Source organism: Camelus dromedarius, chromosome 2 (assembly GCF_036321535.1).
Source record: "Camelus dromedarius isolate mCamDro1 chromosome 2, mCamDro1.pat, whole genome shotgun sequence".
Lineage (NCBI taxonomy): Eukaryota > Metazoa > Chordata > Mammalia > Artiodactyla > Camelidae > Camelus > Camelus dromedarius.
In genome coordinates this window covers 60,928,342-60,951,478 of record NC_087437.1, presented here as the reverse complement: position 1 = coordinate 60,951,478, position 23,137 = coordinate 60,928,342, and the positions used below count along the sequence as shown (strand labels likewise).

The window sequence follows — 23,137 nt, the reverse complement described above, 5'->3', positions numbered from 1 at the left end:
TCACATCCGGGGCCGAAAGGAACCGCGCGCGAGCTGGGCGTGCGCCCTTGCTTCGTGCCCTTAACCCGTATGGCGGAGCCACCGGCGCGCCGCGGGGAGGCCTTGCGAGTCGGGCGGTTCCAGCGCTCGTGCTGAGCCGCGAGGGAGGGGCGGGGGACGCCCGTGCGGCCGGTGCGTCTGCCCTCAGTGAGGCGGGGCGCGCGGCGGACGCCCCCGGGCAGGGGCGGGAGTGGTGGAGGGGCCGGGCGGTTGGCTGTGAAAGGGGCGGTGAGCGAGCTGCTCAGGTCTCAAGGCGAGGCTTGGCCTCCCAAGCAGAGACGGGGGGAAGCGGCGGCGGCGGCGGCCCTCGGGCCGGCTGGTGAGGCGATGGCGGCGCCGGCCCCGGGGGCTGGGGCAGCCTCGGGCGGCGCTGGCTGTAGCGGCGGCGGCGGCGCGGGCGCCGGCCCGGGCGCCGGGGCCGGGGGGATCGGGGGCCGGCTTCCCAGCCGGGTGCTAGAGTTGGTGTTCTCCTACCTGGAGCTATCCGAGCTGCGGAGCTGCGCCCTGGTGTGCAAGCACTGGTACCGCTGCCTGCACGGCGATGAGAACAGCGAGGTGTGGCGGAGCCTGTGCGCCCGCAGCCTGGCAGAGGAGGCTCTGCGCACGGACATCCTCTGCAACCTGCCCAGCTACAAGGCCAAGGTGAGGGAGCCCCGCGCCACGCCGCTGACCCCAGTCCCGCTTCTCCGCGCTGTTTTCAGTGCTTCTCAGCTAAGCTTCTGAGTCAGAAGTCTCGCCTCACCATCCCGCCTTTCCACCGCTCCAGTCAATACCTTAACTCAACTCCCCCTACCATAAAGATCTCTCTGGATTGAAGTTTTGCTCCTTAACCCACCCTACTTTCGTGATACAGTTTTTAAAGCATCGGATGGTTTCCCCTACCTGGTTTCCATCACTCAGTTCTACTTTCCAAAGTCTTTGCCCTTAAAAACAGACCACCCCCATTGTTGTACCTTTCAATACTCTAATCTTATTTTTCTTTCTGCCCTTTATTAGATCATTTCGACTGCCTTAATATCGGCTTAGTTTCTAAGATGTTTGCTTTCACTTCACCTTTTCCAAGCTCTGATTTATAACCCTTTTTTCTTTGTTTTCGTCCAGGTATTCTTTAATTCCCTCTGCTATGTTACAGGCTTATAAATGAGTGTGGTCCAAAGCATCCTAACTTTCAAGATACAGGTTTTAATAGAACATCCTCCCGTTGGCACCAGTTAAACGTCATGATACTGCCATGTTCCACTATTATTGGCTACTTCCTTGCCAACTTTTTCATAGTTTCACGTTGATGGTGTGTGTCTCTTTTCTGTTCTGTTTGTCATCTAACATGCTAATTTCATTTTTGCTGTCTTTTTTTCCTGCGAGATTCTTGTGCTTAGTCTTGCCTTTATATACAAATAAAAATGTCAGGTAGCAAGTCATGGTAGAACTGAGAGGATTCTTCAAGCAGTATAAACAAAAGCACCTAAACTTGGGTTCAGTTGGATGGAAACAGCTATTCAGTATAGCAGTCACCAACAGCAAATATGAGAGAGGATAAAGTCTGACCTAGAATGCTGGTAAACAAAAATACATTAATAACTAAAAAGGGAAAACATCCCTTTTAAATGCTAGCCTGCCAGTGGGGCCAGAGTGAGGAGTAAATTTTTTTCCACGTGAAATAGATGTAAAATTTATTCTTCTGTAATAGAACATATTTTAGTTTAATAAGATAAGGAATATTGCTCTTAAATATGTTAACTGTCAAATTGTTTTTCTATTAAGTGAAATAACATGTTAATTCACGAGGGCAGTATTTATACATGATAGATACTCAATGGATTCTAGTAATTCATAAAGTAGAGTGCAGAAGATTGCAGTTTTGTCCTACTGTGGCTGATAAACATGTAGGTTTCATAAGTTTTATTTAGTTTTTTGTTTTCCATAATATTTATTGCTTTTACTTATTTTTAATTAAGACATTTTTATAATTGGTCTATAATAGATATGTTCACATGATACAAGATTCATGTAATAATATGTAATAGATAATCTTTTTATGTGAGTCAACATTCAAGCAAAGCAAAGTGATATAAAGAAAAATGCCTTCCTTTCATCCTTGTGCCCCCACTACCTAGGCTGGAGGCAACCTGTTTTACTTACTTCTTTTGTATCCTCCCAGATATTTTAGGTTTCTTAAGTTTTTAATAGTATGCCTTTGTATTACATGCACTGTAGGTATTACAGACTTGTACTATCACATATACTTTCAGATGTTGCAGGACTTTTCTTGAATATCTTGAAGATAAAAGATTAATTCAAAAGGAGTCAGATAGCCTAGTAGGGAAGTCCTCAGTCTAATAGAGGAGAAAAAAAGGTATAGAAATAACTAGTGGTTATTACTTAAAAATGGTAGAAATTATTCATAACTGTTAGAGATATTAAAAAATATATATGATAGAAGTTAAGTGAAAGATTTACAAGTTGAGTGGAGGATTGGAGGAGGTTTGAAGTTGAGATTGTATTTGAGCTGAATTTTAAAGATAAGGAGAATCTGAACATTTTACTAAGAGGAAATACCGTGAACAAAAGCAGGACAATGGAAAGCAGAGGGCTTGTACAGCATATATTTATATTTTAAAAAATATGAATACTAGGCACTATGCTGAGTTTAGATGCAATGATGAATAAAAACAGATACAAACTCTTATGAATGCCTTTCCATATGAAGCTTACCGTCTAGTGGGGGGAAGTGGGTATTAATCAAATAGTCACTTAGTTGTAAAATTGTGTTTGTGTTAAGTACTATGAAGGGTAGATATATGGTGCTCTGAATGTCAATAATGAAGAATTTGACCTAAATAGGGAGGTCAGGGAAGGCTTTCTCTGAGGAACTAATGCATGAACTGAGACCTGAAGGATAAGGATAAATAGGCCATAGAGTGAAAGAAGAGCCTTCCAGGAGGGATGAGTATGAGGGACAGAAAATAATCAGTGTGGCTGGAGTATAGAGAGCAAAGGTAAGGCCAGTTTGAGATAAGATGAAGAGGCAGACTGAGGCCAAACAAAACGAAGCCATTTTAAATTATAAGCAAGAGGGGGTTAGAAGTGGGGGATTGGTATTAAGACATTTTTCCATTTTTAAAAGGTTATTTCTAACTTCAGAATTGAGAACAGGTTGGAGGGGTACCTTAGAAATATGAGTAGTATGAAGTATGTAGTAAAAGAGATGGGCAGAAATTTAGGAGAGATTTAGGAAATAAAATCAACAGGACTTTGCAATAGATTTGAAATAGGCATGAGGAAGAGGGAGGTGCTAAGGATGACTCTTAGGTATCTGGCTTACATAATATAAGGATCACCTGGGCTAGATTTTGGAGGAATAACAATGAGTTCAGTTTTGGTAGTGTAGGATTTACAGTGCTTTTGAAACATCCAAGAGATTTCAGCTAGGCATCTGTTACATTTTGGAGCTTAGAGGAGAGACTAAAGATATAAAATCGTCTGGTTAGATGGGAAGTATGATTGTAAAGGTAAGCTGAAATGATATATCATGGAGGTCCTTGACATACAGCCTTCAGTATATAGTTTGGGCTTTGTTTTACAGTTGTAAACCACAGAGATTTGAACAAAGGAGTGACAAATTAAGAGCTGTGCTTTAGAAAAACTAGGCCATAAGATGAATTTGAGAAGGCAGGAGTTGGTGCCTATACCAGAGGTACTTAACACCCAAACAAGTATATAGAGCAGAGAAGGGGTTGGCTGGGAGACAAACTGCAAGAAAACAAGTGCACATAGGTAGACAGCTGGCTGGGTGAGTGGGATGAGGAAGAAGGAAGAGTCAAACAAGATTTCCAGGGAGCCTGGGTAACTGAGAAAACGATGAGAACAGGCTTAGGATAGCATAAAACTGGAAAGTATTTGGAGTTGTCAATGTAACTAGGATTTGTCTTTTTAAAGGATTTGTCTTTTTAACTAGGATTTGTCTTTTACATTTGTCAATGTAACTAGGATTTGTCTTTTTAATATTTTAAAAATATGTAAAATATTCATATTTTACATATTACCAAGTAACATCAATTATTCTAGTCATACTTGGCATCTCACTATAATTCTCTAAATTTCAGACTTACAACCTAAACTAGATCTTAAAGCTGTTTGCTCTAATAATGCAAAATCCAGGTTGTACATGAAACTGTGCAGCAAAAACTATAGATTGTTTTTATTTGTTTATGCATTTATTTTTCCATTTTATCTGATTTTTTTAGTATCCATCTCTAAAAAGATAAGGACACTTAATCACAATACCATTATTACATCTCATGTGTAAAGAAATAAATAATAATTCCTTAATATAAAAAGCATAGTGTTCAATTTTCCAATTGTCTCATAAATGTCAAATGTTGTATCTTTAATTTTCAATTTATTTAAGCAAGATCTATATAAGATTCCCATGACAAACAGTTGATATATCTTTTAAGGCTATTTTAGTCTTCAGATATACCCTCCATCTCTTTCACCTCCCACTGCTGCGACTTACTTGTGGAAGAAACCGAGTTGTTTACCCAGTAGAGGTTCCCTCAGTCTAGATTTGCTGATTTCATTCCCATGGTGTTGCTTAACATGCTCTCTGTTATTTCCTATAGAGGTTTGATCAATTTAGGTTAAGTTAGATTTTTTTGCAAGATATTTTTAACTAGAGTCGAGTGGATGGGGTGTGTAACAATTAAATGTTGCATAGTGCAAACCATGGTGGGTGGGAATTCAGGAGACAGGAATCAGGCAGGGATTCTTGATTAAGAGTAGCTTCACTGAGGTGGTAAGACTAGAGCTGGTCTTAAAGGATATGTGGGAGGAGGAAAGCAGATATGATGCCACAGACAAGGAGGACAATATGAAATTAGAAAGGGAAATAGGAGGAATCAGATCTGAAGGCTTTGAAGGCCAGGCAGAAGAATTTACAGTTGATATGGTAGTCAGTACGAAACTATCAAAGGTGACTGAACTAGGATGAGGTATAATAAAGGTGCTGATATAGAAATTAAACTAGGTTGTTTACCCTGTAGAAATTCCCTCAGTCTGGGTTTTTCATATTTCATTCCCATGGTGTTGCTTAACATGCTCTTCTGTCCTCTGTTGGATTTGATCAATTTAGGTTAGATTAAATTTTTTTTCAAGATATTTCTTACTAGAATCAGGTGGTTGTGGTGTGTATAGCACTTTTAGGAGCTTAAAAGTATGTTATAATAAGAACAGAAAGGAAAAAATGTAGGTATACTTGAGTTTACTTCATCCTTATGAAGACAAGGGATACCTGAACCAAGGAAGTTTTTCGGTTGTTTTTTAATCTGTGCTCTGGAGTGCAGCAATGAACACTGGATGTGGGGGCTGGATACTTGACTTCTCTTTGGGGCTCTTGTATTAACTAGCTGTTTACTTCTATGTCTATGTCCTTACCCCCGAGTTGAACTAGGTGAACTTCAAAATCTTTCCTAATGTTGAAATTCTGTGATTCTGGAGTTGATTTATTTGGTTAACTAAAGCAGTAGGTCCCAGTCTTTAGCTGCTTTTGGGTAGTTTGAATAAAGAGGGGATTTTCTAAAAAAAATACAAACCAAAAACTTTAAGTTATTAAAAATGAGAGATTGTTATTACTTGTACAAAGTAGCAATTTTCATACTGTCTTTATTTTAGAGGCTTAAAAAACTGATAATTACTGAAGTTCAGCTAACATGTCCTGTCAGTGGTAGCTGCTGTTAATGACTAACTCTGCATAAATTTTAGTGGTTGAATTTAAATGCTATCTAGGGGATTATTTGATTTAGTAAAATGAGAGTGGTGATGTCTCAGTGTATGAGTAATGCCTAGCAAAGAGGCTGAGGATTTAAGATAGTTTGTGGTTATTAAAAGTTTTCATCAACTTAAGAGCTGCTATGACTAAGTTCTCTATTTTACTTAAAATACAATTGTTTTTGGTGACAGCATTGCCAACATGAAAACTGTGCATATTTGCATAACTTTTTTATGTAAAAATATCAATAAACAAGCGTAAAGGAAACAATTTAATGAACCTCCCTATACCCATTACCAAGCTTTACCAATGATTAATTATTGGAAAATCTAGTTTCATGTTTATGCCACCCACTTTCCCACTCCATTTCTGAATATTTCAGAGCAATTTCCAGATACCATTGTCACCCATAAACATTTCAGTATTATCTCTAAAATATAGATTCGTGTGTATATCTTTTGATGTTTTAAGAAGTCTATCTGGAGAGATTATACTATTGTTTAGAATTTTTGTCAGTAATGAAACAATTGGCAGTTTTATTTTTAATGTTGTATAATTTATTATGTTAGTATCCCATCCTGAAACTTGAGCCATTTTTTGGAAATGCTTATTGTCTTACTTAAAGTATATAACTTTATTGTTGAAAAACATGTAGCCTAAAGTTTGGGTACTTTTTAATGTTTAAAAAAGTCAAATTTCTGTTTCTTTGGTCTGTTTTTCATCTTTTCAGATACGTGCTTTCCAACATGCCTTCAGCACTAATGACTGCTCGAGGAATGTCTACATTAAGAAGAATGGCTTTACTTTACATCGAAACCCCATCGCTCAAAGCACTGATGGTGCAAGGACCAAGATTGGTTTCAGTGAGGGCCGCCATGCTTGGGAAGTGTGGTGGGAGGGCCCTCTGGGCACTGTGGCAGTGATTGGAATTGCCACAAAACGGGCCCCCATGCAATGCCAAGGTTATGTGGCGCTGCTGGGTAGTGATGACCAGAGCTGGGGCTGGAATCTGGTGGACAATAATCTACTACATAATGGAGAAGTCAATGGCAGTTTTCCACAGTGCAACAATGCACCAAAATATCAGGTGAGAAACTGGGTATTTTCTGGGAAGTGAGCCTTTGTTAAATCATGCCTTAATTTGTTTTAAATTTATAAAATTTTACATAGCAGCATTGTTTGTCTTTTTGGTAACTTTTAACATTTTTTATTGATTTATAATCATTTTACAATGTTGTGTCAAATTCCAGTGTTCAGCACAATTTTTCAGTTATTCATGGACATATACACACTCATTGTCACATTTTTTTCTCTGTGAGTTATCATAACATTTTGTGTATATTTCCCTGTGCTGTACAGTGTAGTCTATTCTACAATTTTGAAATCCCAGTCTATCCCTTCCCACCCTCCACCCCCTGGTAACCACAAGTCTGTATTCTCTGTCTGTGAGTCTATTTCTGTCCTTTATTTACGCTGTGTTTTTGTTTGTTTGTTTGTTTTTCTTTTTGTTTTTTAGATTCCACATATGAGTGATCTCATATGGTATTTTTCTTTCTCTTTCTGGCTTACTTCACTTAGAATGACATTCTCCAGGAGCATCCATGTTGCTGCAAATGGCATTATGTTGTCGGTTTTTATGGCTGAGTAGTATTCCATTGTATAGATATACCACCTCTTCTTTATCCAGTCACCTGTTGATGGACATTTAGGCTGTTTCCATGTTTTGGCTATTGTAAATAGTGCTGCTATGAACATTGGGGTGCAGGTGTCATCCTGAAGTAGATTTCCTTCTGGATACAAGCCCAGGAGTGGGATTCCTGGGTCATATGGTAAGTCTATTCCTAGTCTTTTGAGGAATCTCCACACTGTTTTCCATAGTGGCTGCACCAAACTGCATTCCCACCAGCAGTGTAGGAGGGTTCCCCTTTCTCCACAGCCTCTCCAACATTTGTCATTTGTGGATTTTTGAATGACGGCCATTCTGACTGGTGTGAGGTGATACCTCATTGTAGTTTTGATTTGCATTTCTCTGATAATTAGTGATACTGAGCATTTTTTCATGTGCTTTTTGATCATTTGTATGTCTTCCTTGGAGAATTGCTTGTTTAGGTCTTCTGCCCATTTTTGGATTGGGTTTATTTTTTTCTTATTGAGTCGTATGAGCTGCTTATATATTCTGGAGATCAAGCCTTTGTCGGTTTCACTTGCAAAAATTTTCTCCCATTCCGTAGGTTTTCTTCTTGTTTTATTTCTGGTTTCCTTTGCTGTGCAGAAGCTTGTAAGTTTCATTAGGTCCCATTTGTTTATTCTTGCTTTTATTTCTTCTAGGAGAAAATTTTTTAAATGTATGTCAGATAATGTTTTGCCTATGTTTTCCTCTAGGAGGTTTATTGTATCTTGTCTTATGTTTAAGTCTTTAATCCATTTTGAGTTGATTTTTGTATATGGTGTAAGGGAGTGTTCTAGCTTCATTGTTTTACATGCTGCTGTCCAGTTTTCCCAACACCATTTGCTGAAGAGACTGTCTTTATTCCAATGTATATTCTTGCCTCCTTTGTCGAAGATGAGTTGACCAAAAGTTTGTGGGTTCATTTCTGGGCTCTATTCTGTTCCATTGGTCTATATGTCTGTTTTGGTACCAATACCATGCTGTCTTGATGACTGTAGCTCTATAGTATTGTCTGAAGTCTGGGAGAGTTATTCCTCCAGCCTCTTTCTTTCTCTTCAGTAATGCTTTGGCAATTCTAGGTCTTTGATGGTTCCATATGAATTTTATTATGATTTTTTCTAGTTCTGTGAAATATGTCCTGGGTAATTGGATAGGGATTGCATTAAATCTGTAGATTGCCTTGGGCAGTGTGACCATTTTAACAATATTGATTCTTCCAGTCCAAGAGCATGAAATATCTTTCCATTTTTTAAAGTCTTCTTTAATTTCCTTCATCAATGGTTTATAGTTTTCTGTGTATAATTCTTTCACCTCCTTGGTTAGATTTATTCCCAGATATTTTATTACTTTGGGTGCTATTTTAAAGGGGATTGTTTCTTTACTTTCTTCTTCTGTTGATTTATCGTTAGTGTAAAGAAATGCAACTGATTTTTGAACGTTAATTTTGTAACCTGCTACCTTGCTGAATTCTTCAATCAGCTCTAGTAGCTTTTGTGTGGACCTTTTAGGGTTTTCTATATATAGTAGCATGTCATCAGCATATAATGACACTTTTACCTCTTCTTTTCCAATTTGGATCCCTTTTATTTCTTTCTCTTGCCTGACTGCTGTGGCTAGGACTTCCAGGACTATGTTGAATAGGAGTGGTGATAGTGGGCATCCTTGTCTTGTCCCAGATTTTAGTGGAAAGCTTTTGAGTTTTTCACTGTTGAGTACTATGCTGGCTGTAGGTTTGTCATATATAGCTTTTATTATGTTGAGATACGTTCCCTCTATACCCACTTTGGCGAGAGTTTTTATCATAAATGGGTGTTGAATTTTATCAAATGCTTTTTATGCATCGATTGAGATGATCATGTGGTTTTTGTCCTTTCTCTTGTTGATATGATGTATTACACTGATTGATTTGCGTATGTTGAACCAGCCTTGTGTCCCTGGGATGAACCCCACTTGGTCATGATGTATAATCTTTTTTATGTGTTGTTGGATTCTATTTGCTAAAATTTTGGTGAGGATTTTGGTGTCTATGTTCATCAGCGATATTGGCCTATAATTCTCTTTTTTTGTAGTGTCTTTGCCTGGTTTTGGTATCAGGGTGATGGTGGATTCATAGAATGAGTTTGGGAGTATTCCCTCCTTTTCAATCGTCTGGAAGAGTTTGAGAAGGACTGGTATGAGTTCTTCTTTGTATGTTTGGTAGAATTCCCCGGTGAAGCCATCCGGTCCTGGACTTTTATTTGTAGGCAGGTTTTTAATTGCTATTTCTATTTCCTTTGTAGTGATCGGATTGTTCAAGTGTTCAGATTCTTCTTGATTCAGTTTTGGTGGACAGTATGTTTCCAGAAACTTGTGCATCTCCTCTAGGTTATCCAGTTTGGTTCCATATAGTTTTTCATAATAGTCTCGTATGATATTCTGTATTTCTATTTTGTTTGTTGTAATTTCTCCATTTTCCTTTCTTATTTTGCTAATTTGTGCTCTCTCTTTTTTCTGCTTTGTGAGTTTGGCCAGAGGTTTGTCGATTTTATTTACTTTTTCAAAAAACCAGCTTTTGGTTTGGTTGATTTTTTTCTATGGTCTTGTTAATCTCTATTGTATTTAATTCCTCTCTGATCTTTATTATTTCCTTCCTTCTGCTGCTTTTTGGGGCTTTTTGTTCTTCTTTTTCTAATTCATTCAGGTGGTGGGTTAAATTGTTTATTTGAGATTGTTCTTCTTTTTTGAGGAAGGCCTGTATCGCTATAAACTTCCCTCTTAGCACTGCCTTTGCTGTGTCCCATAGGTTTTGAGTGGTTGTGCTTTCATTGTCATTTGTCTCAAGGTATTTTTTAATTTCAGCTTTGATTTCCTCATTGATCCATTGTTTTTTCAATAACATATTGTTTAATCTCCATGCTTTCCTTTTTTTCTCCTTTGTTTCTCTGTTGTTGATTTCCAGTTTCACGGCATTGTGGTCAGTAAAGATGCTTGAGATAATTTCTATCTTCTTAAAATTGTTGAGGTTTCTTTTGTGCCCAAGCACATGATCGATCCTGGAAAATGTTCCATGTGCACTTGAAAAGAATGTATATCCTATTTTTGGGGGGTGTAATGTTCTGAAAATATCCACCAAATCTAGTTTTTCTATTGTAGTATTTAATTTCTCTGTTGCCTTGTTTATTTTCTGTCTGGAAGATCTGTCTAGTGATGTTAATGCAGTGTTAAAATCTCCAACTATGATTGTATTCCCATCAATATCCCCCTTTATCTCTGTTAGTAATTCTTGTATGTACTTAGGTGCTCCTATATTGGGTGCATATATATTAACGAGTGTAATATCCTCATCTTGTATCACTCCTTTAATCATTATAAAATGTCCTTCTTTATCTTTCTTTATGGCCTTTGTTTTAAAGTCTATTTTGTCTGAAATCAGTACTGCAACACCTGCTTTTTTGGCTTTTCCATTTGCATGGAATATCCTTCTCCATCCTTTCACTCTCAATCTATATGTGTCCTTCTCCCTAAAGTGGGTCTCTTGTATGCAGCATATTGAAGGTTCTTGCTTTATTATCCGGTCTGCCACTCTGTGTCTTTTGACTGGAGCATTTAGTCCATTAACATTTACCGTAATTAATGATAGATGTGTGTTTATTGCCATTTTGAACTTATCTTTGCAGTTGAATTGGTATATCCTCTTTGTTCCTTTCTTCTTCCTTTTGTGGTTTGGTAATTTTCCTTTGTATTATCATGGATTTTATTTAATTTTTGTGACTCCTTTGTAAATTTTTGGCTTGTGGTTACCCTTTTTTGTAAATCTATCAACCCATTACTATAACTTTTTATTAAACTGATAGTAACATAATCTCAAACCCATCCTACTGTTAAAAAAATTTAAAAAAGAAAGAAAAAAATATTCTATATTTCCCTGCCTCCCTCTCCCACTCTCAGTAATTTGTATGTCTTCTTTTATAATTTCATGTTTACTTTATTTGTAATTCATGAGTTATCACCTTTCCAGTTGTGTGTTTCTCATTTCTGTAGCATCCTGCTGCTTTTCTATTTAGAATAGCCCTTTCAATATTTCTTTTAGCATGGGTTTAGTGTTGCTAAACTCCTGCAGCTTTTTTTTGTCTGTGAAACTCTTTATTTCTCCTTCTATCCTCAAGGATAGCCTTGCTGGATAAAGGATCCTAGGCTGCATCTTTTTTTCATTCAGGGCTTTGAATATATCTTGCCACTCCCTTCTGGCCTGTAGTGTTTGTGTAGAGAAATCAGCTGAGAGCCTTATGGGGGTTCCCTTGTAACTTACTCTTTGCTTTTCTCTTGCTGCCTTTAGAATCATTTCTTTATCCTTGACTCTGGCCATCTTGATTATGATATCTTGATGTGGGTCTATTTGGGTTCTTCCTGTTTGGGACCCTCTGAGCTTCCTGTACTTGGATATCTGATTCCTTCTTTAAGTTTGGGAAGTTTTCAGTCATGATTTCTTCAAAAACCTTTTCAATCCCCTTTGATCTTTCTTCTCCTTCTGGGACCCCTATTATGCGAAGATTGGGACGCTTTATATTATCCCATAGGTCCCTTATGCTATTTTCATTATTTTTTATTTGCTTATCTTGTAGTTCTTCTGAATGGGTGCTTTCTATTGCCCTGTCTTCTAGATCACTAATTTGTTCCTCTGCATTATCTAGTCGGCTTTGCACAGCTATTAGATCATTCCTCATCTCTGTCAATGAGTTTAACCATTCTACTTGGTTCTTCTTTATAGCTTCAATTTCATTTTTGACATATTTTATATCTCTAAACACTATCTCTTTTAATTCCTTCAGCAATTCGATCACTCCTTTTTTGAAATCTTGATCTAGTAGGCTATCGATGTCTATGTCGTTGATCTTTCTTTCAGGGGATTTCTCTTGTTCTTTTAATTGGGAAAGGTTTTTCTGCTTCTTCATCTTGCTCATACCTCTTTGGCACTGTGGTTTATGGAGTATCAGTTGTTTATTTTGGTCCTTAAGGATTTTATCTATCTAATGCCTATTTAGGAATAGAACTTAGGAAAGAAAGGAAAAAAATGAGAGAGAGAGAAAGAATTTTAAAAGAAGGGAGAAAGAGGGTTTGAAAACAGTGTATAATGAATAATAGAAGAGTGAGTTGAAGCAGAGTATTAATCGGCTTGAGACGTCCTTTTAAAACCTTTACAAAAAAAGGGGGGGGGAGATGAATACATGTATTTGAAACCTGTGTCTAATCAATAGCAGGACATCAAAACCCAAGAGAAATAGAAATGAATTAAGAAGTAAAAATTAAGAGAGTAATAGAAAATAGAACAGGTAAAAACAGATTAAAAAAAAAGGGTGGGGGGAGGGTTTGTCGGTGTTCTCCTGGAGTCTGTGTTTTTAATGTGAAGTCTTTCTGTCTTCGTCCTGTTTTGGAAGCTCAGCTTGATGTTTTCAGAGGCCCTCCGTTGGCGCCCTCTTCTGTGCTGCTCCCAGCACCTGTCGGCAAGCAGATCGCGCCTCCTCCTAACACTGGGTCAGGTGCAGCTCTCTGCTGTGGGCGGGCGGGTCGCTGCCCCTCCGGATGCCGCAGTCAGATGTTGCAGACTGGCCAGGTAGAAGGGCGGGTTGTGCCCCCTCCCAGCAACTCGGTCAGGGGCTGTGTTCCTGCCCGAAAGGCGGGGGGGCCGCTCTCCCTCTACCTGCGCCGCTGGTAGCTCCGCTCTCTGTGCGGCTGAGCGCTCTGCCCTGGTCGGCGCTCCGCCCTGGTCGGTGCTCCGCAGGTGGGCTCGGGGAAGACCGAGGAACAGCCCTGTCCCTGCTCCGAGCCAAAACCCAGCTCCTTGTTTGTCTTTGTGGAGCAAGTTCTCTGAGGGACCAGGATGGAAGCATCCTATCTGCCCCGGGCTGCAGGCCGGTCTCAGTCTGGCCTTTGAGGCTGCTAAGCCCTTCCGTGCGGATGCAGGTTTCGCCCCGCCCCCGCCTGGGTGCTCAGCGCGGAGGATATGGCGGCTGTGCCTGAGCCCCGCCTCTCTTCCCCCGAAAACTTTCCGCGGGTTTTCAGAGGTGGGGGTGTGCACCCTTCCCCCGAGAGCACATCAACCTTGCTGTTTTATGGAGGGCCCAGGTTGTTCTGCCCTGTGCACCCACAGCCACAGCACGCAGCCCCTTGCAGTCCCCCAGGGCTGCCTCTGTGCAGCCGCCCCCGTCCTCCGCCCGGCTTGTGCAGCCTGGCCCTGCCCGCCGCTGCCGGCCTGTCTCAGGCTGGGTGTTGGGGGGACGCTCTGTGCCCGTTTAACTTAGTTCTGTTAGTCAAGGGCTGCTCTGTACAGATCCGAGCCTCGGAGGCTCCCCCTCCGTCCCGCTGGCCTCTCAGTTGGAGAGGGGAGACCCAGCGAGCGAGCGTCAGTCCTCCTTTGCCGCTCCCTCCCCGCGGGACCCGTCCCGCGCTGCTTTGCCTTTTGTTCTTTCTTTTTTTCCTTTTCTCCTACCAGATTTTTGGCGTCTTTATCTTTTGAAGAGGGCGATGTTCTGTCGGAGTTCCGCAGGTGCTCTGGTTGGCTGAGTGGGTCTGTAGATGTGGGTCTTGGTGTATTTGTGGGAGAGGGTGACCTGCGAGCGTCCTTCTACTCCACCATCTTCTCCGTCTCCTGGTAACTTTTAAATAAATAATGTAATTGGGCTTTTTTGGATACTCTGATAATAATCTTTTAGTATCTCAGTATTTGTTTCCTAATACATACTCAATTTGAGCAGTCATCTTAACTCTAAATCGGGTTGGCTAACTTTTTCTCTATAGAGCCAGATAGTAAATATTTTAGACTTTGTGGTCCATACTGTTTCTCACAACTACTCAACTTCGTTGTTATCACACAAAAGCAGCCATATATTATGTAAATGAGTGAACATAGACCTTGTATAAACCTTAAATATAAACCTTATTTATAGACCTTAAGCCAGATTAGGCCCAGGAGCCATAGTTTGCCAACTTACGCTCTGGATTGTCATCTTTCTTATACTGTGGCATATCTAAATCTACTTCTAGATACCTCACCCCCACAAATGCACTTATGTGCATGTACATACACATTCACTCTCTGATACTCATTAATCTGTGGATTGGATTCAAAGCCACTGGAGGTGTTAGTGATTTCTTTAAGGACAGGCGAGTTCAGGCAAACTACTGCATTTTAAAATTCTTTTCATCTTCACCTTAAGCCATACTCACTTGATTCTAGGGTTAAAATTATAGTTCTTATTTGTAAAAGCTACATGATTACCATAGATTAAGCAGAATCTAAAACACAATAACCTGGTAAGAAATTGGAAATTTTAAGAAATTATAGATCGCACATTTCAGAGGAACATGTGGTTTGAAAGCTCTAGCCTTGGTTATGACCTCAAGTCAGGCATAATAAAGTAGAAGAACTAAAAATATATCCCATTTCCTGAGGTATAAAAGCCTGGAAGTGTTTTCTTTCAGAGAATCCTTTCCTTACGGTCCTTTCAGACTCTGCAAATACCTAAGGAGCAGGTGTCTGGACTTAAGAATCACTGAAGATAAAATCCTGTGACTAGCCTTGTAATGATTTTGTGGTGAAAATCCTTTATTCTTTGTTTTTTAGAGAACATACTGTATGATTTCAGTCCTTTTAAATTTACTGACACATGTTTTATATCCAGCATATGGTTTATCTTGATGAGTGTCCCACGCGTCTTTGAATGTATATTCTGTTGTTGGATAGAATAAACTATAAAGGGCAATTAGGTCAACTTGGTAGTCTCAAGTCTTCTATATGATTTCTGTATTTTCTTTATACCTGTTCTATCATTTACCAAGAGGAGTATTGAAATCTTCAATAATAATTGCTAATTTATCTATCTCTTCTTTCAGTTCTGTCTGTTTTTGCTTCATGTGTTTTGGAACTCTGTAATTAGGTGTATATACATTTGTAATTGTTATGTCTGCCTACCTGGTTAACTCTTTTATCGTTATGAAATGACCTTCTTTGACTAGTAATATTCCTTGTCTTTGCATCTATTTTGTCTGATATCAATATAGCCAATCCAGCTTTCTTATGATTACTATTTCAAAGTATCTCTTTTCCCTCATCCTTTTACTTTTAATTTATCTTTGTATTTAAATTGAGTCTCCCAGATGGCATATAATTAGATCTTGCTTTTTATCTAACCCAGTCTTAAAATCTTTGCCTTTTGATTTGAGTCTTTAGTCCATTTATATTTAATGTAATTGTTGGACAAGGACATTGTCCTTATCTCTGTGGGACATTGTCCTTGTCTCTGTGTCTCTGAAGCTGTGCTTTCTTCTCTCTGCTTTTTGGATGGGTTAATTTCTGTTACTCTGTCTTCAAGTTCATAGATGTTTTTTTCTTCTTGTCACTTCAGCTCTGCTATTGAGCCAGGCTAATGAGTTTTGGTTACTGTGCTCCTCAACTCTAAAATTTTCATTTGGCTCTTTTTTATAGTTTCCATTTCTCTATTGAGATCTCTGTTTGTTCATTTATTAGTACTATATTTTTCTTTAATTCTTTATATATATTTTATAATAACTACTTTGAAATCTTTGCCAAATCCAACATCTAGGGCCCACTTGGAGTCTGTTTCTACTGCTTTTTTCCCCATGAGTATCAGTTGCACTTACTTGTTTCTTTTCATACCCAGTAATTTTTTAATTGAAAATTGGACATGTGGATAATATATGGTAGTAACTTTGGAATGTTTTGTTCTTTTAGAAGCTGCTTTGTTTTTCTGAAGAGGGTAGTTTTTTATGTTCTAGTAAGCAGTTAACTTGTCTGGACTGGAACGGTAAACTGTCTCCCCCACAGTATGCACAGCTAATGTCTTTGTTCAGTTTTTTTGGCTTCTAGCTGCTGCTTTTTCTGCCTGCTTCCCTGGGGGTTTCCCCTGTGCCTGTGTAAATACAGTGGTCACACAAGGATTTGGGCAGAGTTTATTCTCAGACTTGGTAACTTACCCTCTTTGTGGTTTTGTTGCTTCTGGAGTTCCTCCTCTAAGTTTCCAGTTTCTCTACTGTCTCTGCATTTTGTCCTCTGACCTAAAGCTGTAAGACTTTGCCTTTCTGCTCTCTGTGCTGTGTGTATACGTCTGCTGTGTCCTAGTCAAAGGTGAAGCAAACTTGCAAATTTCACCTGGAATGGTTCTGTTTTCTTATGTTTATATTCTGTAAAATAGGGATAGCTCCTAGGATTGATGAGAAAATTAAACGAGATAATACAAATCACTAAACAAATACCAGACTATTAGCTTTTTATGTCTAATCTCTGTTGTCCATGTTTTGTTGGTAATAGGAGTGATGATGATGATTTGGAGGTTCTTAGGTCCATAGAATGGGGTTAATCTGTGATTTGGGTGGAGAGAGGGAAAAAGTAGATGTTGGTAGTTAGTTCTGATAGGAAATACAATGAAGGAAAGTAATGATAGCAGCAGGGGGTATCATTATTGGGAAGTATGAAATTATGATTTTGTTATTACAAAGTTAGGACTTCCTGCCTCCAAGTATATAGATGCAACAATCTCTAGTATATACAAAGTATAAGGATAAAACACCCTATATCTTTGCTTATTTTTCCGAATGGAAGAACTGGATAATTGTGTTTCTTAAGTTTAGTTTAACAATCAATGCTGCTGTTTTTATAACAAACAGGTGTTTCAGAGTAGTGGACCACAAAGTGCTTGTTTAATAAGCCTATTCTGCATCTTTAGAATCTATAGTCAGATTTGGCTATTCATGATTATATAAGTTCCACATTATTTGTAGAACTGCTTTGTAAACTTTAAAGGCTATGTAAATTTTATTATAGTAATTTTTTTATTGTTGTAAAATATACACAACAATATTTATTATTTTAACTATTTGTAAGTGTATAATTCAGTGGCATTAAATAAATTCACAATGTTGTGTAATCATCACCATTGTATATACCAAAAGTTTTTCATCATTCCCAGCATAAACTCTGTGCCCACTGAACAATAACTCTACATTTCTCCCTACCCCCAGCCTCTGGTAACTGCTATTCAATTTTCTGTCTATATTCCAGGTGCTTGATATAAGTGGAATCATATAATAATTGTATTTTTGTGTGTGGCTTATTTCTTTTAGCATAATGTTTTCAAGGACCATTCATGTCGTAGCACATTTTGAAATTTCATTTCTTTTTAAGGTTGAATAACATTCCATTGTACATATGTACTGTAGTAATGTGAGAAAATTTAGGTAGCCTTTTTTGGTAAAATATAACAAGTTTTAGATTTTGGTGGTAAATTTCTTAAGAAAAGCCTTTAAAGAGTAAATAAAATCTGGGAACTGTTCTGGAGGAATATTTACATTTTTAGTATTAAATATGGATCCCACACAAGTCTTAAGTTGAAAAAAAAATACCAAACGTATGTGGTGAAATTGATGTATGTTCTTTTTCTAGGTGTTTCTCCCTGACCGAAAAACTTTTGGTTTTTCTAGATAACTTTTGAGATATATACTCTTTTTAAATTTATTTATTTATTATTATTTTTTGGTGGAGGTACTGGGGATTGAACGCAGGACCTCATGCATGCTAACATGCACTGTACTGCTTGAGCTATACCCTCCACCCCAAGATATATATTCTTAATAATATTTTCAGCTTATTGATTTCTTCTAGCTATGCCTTTGGTGAGTTTTCTTCTAACCTTCTTTTGATGTCTGTTTGCAGATAGGAGAAAGAATTCGAGTCATCTTGGACATGGAAGATAAGACTTTAGCTTTTGAACGTGGATATGAGTTCCTGGGGGTTGCCTTTAGAGGACTTCCAAAGGTCTGCTTATATCCAGCAGTTTCTGCTGTATATGGCAACACAGAAGTGACTTTGGTTTACCTTGGAAAACCTTTAGATGGATGACAGTGGCTTTCTTGGGATGAAAGAGTGGAGGAGATACCTGCTTATGGAAAGTAGAATCTTGAAGTGACAGTGTCATACATGCATGCCCAAGAAACATCCTGAAAAACACATGATGTTGTTAACTGGAGAAGCAACTCTACAGCAGAGATTATCTTAGTGTTTCCTCTTTCTACTGGGCCAGAAAAATCCTCAGGGTTGCAGTTGGTTGAGTGGGCAGTTGACATATGCATGTTGTAACAGATTTTGTCTCTAAGTTATTGCAATGTGTTATTTCCAACTTTTAAGGCGAGAGCTTAGAGATTGTGAGAGCTTAGAAAAGGGATAAGATAAGGAAAATAGCAAGAGTTTTAAGTAGTGTGTTTGTGAAGAAAGACTGATCCTATTTTACAACTGCCTGTTTTTTCTCCAGACCCTTTTTTCCAACCAGCTTGACTATTAGAAAAGTATGAAACTGGTTGGATTTTATTTAATATTTTTAATATATTGAGAAGCATGGTCTGCCTGGACTGCACTTCTCTAACAGTGAGATATAAAATTGTGCAGCTATTTTAAAAGTTGTATATTACTATTGTGTGTAAAAAAAAACTGTAAAAAAAAAGTATAGGACAAAGGAGTTGCTTTGTTCTAGTTCAATTTCTTTAAAACCACTACATGGTACAAAATTAGAATAACATTTAGGGACAGTTTGGTAACTACAAAGAAGAGAATTTTAAGAGGAGATGTGTTGTATTGGCTCATTTTGTATTATATTTGGCTTACAGTTTCCATGGCTATTACAGTCTGGTTTATTTTTTTAACCATCAAAATTATTGTAAAGATCACTCAGTCTCCTGGCTAAGATTGAGGGAAGGCAAATCTATTTCTAATCATACATATATCAGTAATAATAATAATAATAATATGCATCTTATAGTATCTGGTTTTATTTTTTGACCTTCTGAGAAAGGGTGTCATAAGAACACAGAACATTGCCATTTGTTCTTATAGCTGTCAAATATGAAAGCTGTTAGTCACATACCTTAAGAAAATAATTGATCAATGGTTCTTTTATTTTGTAACTTTATAATTCTGTGGATATTATAATTTTATTAATTTCATATTGTTTACATCATGCAACAATCTAAGCCTCAAACTCTTCATTGGGGTTATCAAGAAAATGTTTACTCACCCACGTGAAACAGTGCCAACCTGAACCCAGCTTAAGAATGTTCTTAATCTTATTATAGATAATTGCCCCCATGGGACTTGAAATAAAACACCTTATGCTGGAAACTTCAGGTTGGCAATATTTTGAAGGTTTCATTGTAGAAGAGTTTAACATTAATTCCTTTTCAGAATTTTTTACTATACATCTGATTTCACTAATACTATTTCAAATTAATAATTCAACATACATGAGCTGAGGTTTTCTTTTGTTAGAAAGGAAACAAACATCTTTCTGTATGAAAGTATAGATTGTATGGTTTCAGATACATCTTTGTGGTAAGAATTGACTAAGGCAAGTGGAATCTTTGTACTTTTTAGGTTTTGCTGTATGCATATTTTGTCTTGAATCTAATAAAATTAGGGACAGCAAGCAGCTGGCTGGGATTCTTAGGTAGCTCCCTGAGAGTTAATATTATCAATACTCCTACGAAGCAAGGGATTTCAGTCATGAACAAAGATTTTATTTTTGTCACCTGAAGTGTTTACAAGTATTTGTTGTAGATTTGGTATGTTGCTTAAAGGTGAAATCTGTTAAAGATCATTTTTTTTTTTTTGATATTGACATCAAGAAGAAACCTAGAAACCATATTTAATACTACAGAGTAAAGTTATATGTTTAATGTATTAGAGAATATAGCTGCTACAGAATTTTTTTTTTTTTGATGTAGAACAACTTGATTTGGCAAAGTTTAAAATTTAATTAAAGAAGAGATCTGGCTCAGGATAAAGATTCAACTAGTTAGAACTGTAAGGTCTTTTAAGTACTTGTTTCTTTTTCAGATTGTGATACGGCCAATTCCAAGAGCTTTTGCTGAGAGTTTTGTTTATATCTTCTGTTTTATCTTAGTAAACATTCATTTGCAACAAACTTTTGAAGGTGCTGAATGGAAAACAGAAACACATGGTTATTGCATATTGAACCTAGAATCAAATAATTGCCTAAATGTTTAACAACAAGCCATTCTTATCTCAAAGGTTTAAATTTTCTAATATCCCATTTGCAAATTTTATAAAATGGAGGTTCATGTTTTGCATGAGTATCAGGGGAATAAAGAGCCTTCATTTATAACTGGTAAATTATCTTGTTCCTGGAGACCAATAGCAGCTGTACAGAATACTAAGACAAACTGTTACAGTGTTTGAGGAAGTGGAATCTCTTTTTCATTGGTGCTGAAACAGCATTTAGGTGGAAGACTGTTGCATCTGAAGATTGAATATTAATCATCTAAACCAATGGTTCTCAACCTTAGCTGTGCTTTGGAGTCATATATGTTTTGAAAAATATTGATGCTTGGGTTCCCTACACTAAGATTCTGATGTTTATCTAGGATATAACATGGCCATGAGGATTTTTTAAAAACTTAAGTGATTTCAACATGCTGCTAAGATTGAGAACCACTCATCTAAATTCTGCCTAAGTATTCTCACCTGAAAAAAAAAAATTTCCTTGTTCCCTCCCTTTACTACCTCACAAGGATATTGAGGGTAAAGAAGAAAATAATGGGAAAGTGCTCGTGCTATGGACAAAAAGTGCTATTGAAAGGCAAAGTTGTATTTGTTGTATTTCAACTGAAACTATGATCAGGAAAAATGTGTGATTGAATTTGCTTTGTTGACTTGGAAAACCAGGGACACTCTTTGGTTCTTAACTTTAGTGAAGCATGCAGATGGGTAAGAAAACATTACTATTACTCTTATTCATACTACGGTCTTCTGTCAAACTTGATAGGCTGGTTGAATTACCCGGTTTTACATAGGAAAGAAGAAATATTAAGGCTTAAAGTCTGTATTGGTCAATGGCTCACAATTCATTAAACCTTTTCATACAAAGAATTCTGTGTTTAATATATATCATTTCTTAGTTGTCATTATTTTTTCATTACCTGACTCTTGAATGTTAAACCATTTATTTCATCTTCTTCATTCTTATTCCTCTAAGTCTAGATATAGATTTGTTAAGGTACCTAAAGCAAGTAGGTGTTGCTCAGTTGAATACTTAAAGCTATGGTTCCATGATTAGGCATCTTTTGCCTTTTAGATATGATTTGACCTGGGAAAGAGAATTTTGAAAATAACAGAGCCCTAACCCGTATAGGAAGTGTTATAATTAAACTTTCATTTATGTCCCCAAACTGCTGTTTATATAGACTATAATATTTATATTTTTTGATCATTTTTTAAAATGAACAGTTTGATGAGATAGAAACTTGAGTTTTAAAGATTAGTATTGATATTACTTTTTAGGAATCAAGACCACCACAATCAGAACCACTTTGAAGCCTTCCTGGAAGGAACAGTCCATACCCAACCCAAATACTATCCTCATAAAGCATTCCTCGGTTCCTCTAGCCAGATGTAATCTCTCCTTCCTTGAAATTTCCTTGTTTTTATATTTTACCTATACTTAATTCATGCTGTATTACTTTATACCTTGTATAAATTTATTTATATTTATGTCTTTATCTCTCCTAAACATCTTGCGAAAGGATCTCTGATGGACTCATCTTTATGCCCACTTAATCAAAACCAGTAGTCAGGTGCTTGCATGTTTGCTGTAGGAAGAAAATCGCTTCTCTGAAGTTACAGACTATAGTGACAAAAGATAGATGAGAAAGATGCTCTTTGTATTCTATCCAAGTGAAGCAAATCTGAGGCTAGTGAGGAAGAAATAATGGCTGTGAATGCATTTACCCATTCCCTTTTATTCTTAAATAGTAGTAAACTTTAATACTGAGTTCTTGGTGTAGATTTCATATTTGTTTAGAATTAAAATTAGAACTCTGTATATTAATTATTGAAATTCTTTTTTTGCTTTAGTTTCTTAATAAAAAGTTAAAACAAACATTAACCACCTGTGATTGCTTACATTTAAATCAAGGAATTTTTTAATACATTGATCAGAAAGAAAAAACAGGGGTACCTTAGTACCCAAATGTGATGATGGAATTTACCTATAAATTCCATGGATTTTAATAATAGAATCCACATTTCCTATGTTTAGAATGGAACATGGACAGGGAATAGCAATTCACTGGGATCCTGTTTCACTATTGCCCACCCCCAGCTAACAGTTGTTTGATAATGCAGTTGTTTGCCAAGAGTTATAAGAGGCAGGCATGGCTGAACAAATGGTTCCTGTGATCCAAAAGCTTAGAAGAATCAATTGATCATGTTGCTAAAAGTTGCCTAATACATTACTATGTTAAAATTTATACAAAGGATTTTCATTTTCTAAAGGAAAATTAAGTAGGTATAAATTTTCTGTATTTATCTTTTTGTTTAGTGGGAAAGAGATACCAGGGACAGCTTTACCAATCTGTTGTTCTAATTTCTTTTCTGGATCCTCTCCCAAGCTGTTTGCTTTTTATTTAATGTATTCACTAAAATATTGTTTAGAGCAACGTGTTCTCTACTGTTCAGAATAAAGTTTGTTAAAAGAAGTAGCCCTTCCAGATTTAAGATTGTCATTGTTCAGTTTGTGTATATAGGATTTCATGATGAGTGAGTGACTCAAGAAGTAAGAATCATTTAAGGAATTTTCCTTAGGTCACCATTAACATCTTTA

The 23,137-nt window shown here is 37.4% G+C and overlaps 1 protein-coding gene across 1 annotated transcript; it reads left to right on the top strand.

Moving 5' to 3' along the window:
• The first annotated feature begins 22 nt into the window (after positions 1-22).
• Positions 23-21,405, top strand: FBXO45 (F-box protein 45). Its single transcript, XM_010994418.3, has 3 exons — positions 23-681; positions 6,537-6,893; positions 18,181-21,405. The coding sequence occupies exons 1-3, from the start codon at positions 367-369 to the stop codon at positions 18,364-18,366; spliced, it is 858 nt and encodes a 285-aa protein (XP_010992720.3). The 5' UTR covers positions 23-366; the 3' UTR covers positions 18,367-21,405.
• Positions 21,406-23,137: the final 1,732 nt, after the last annotated feature.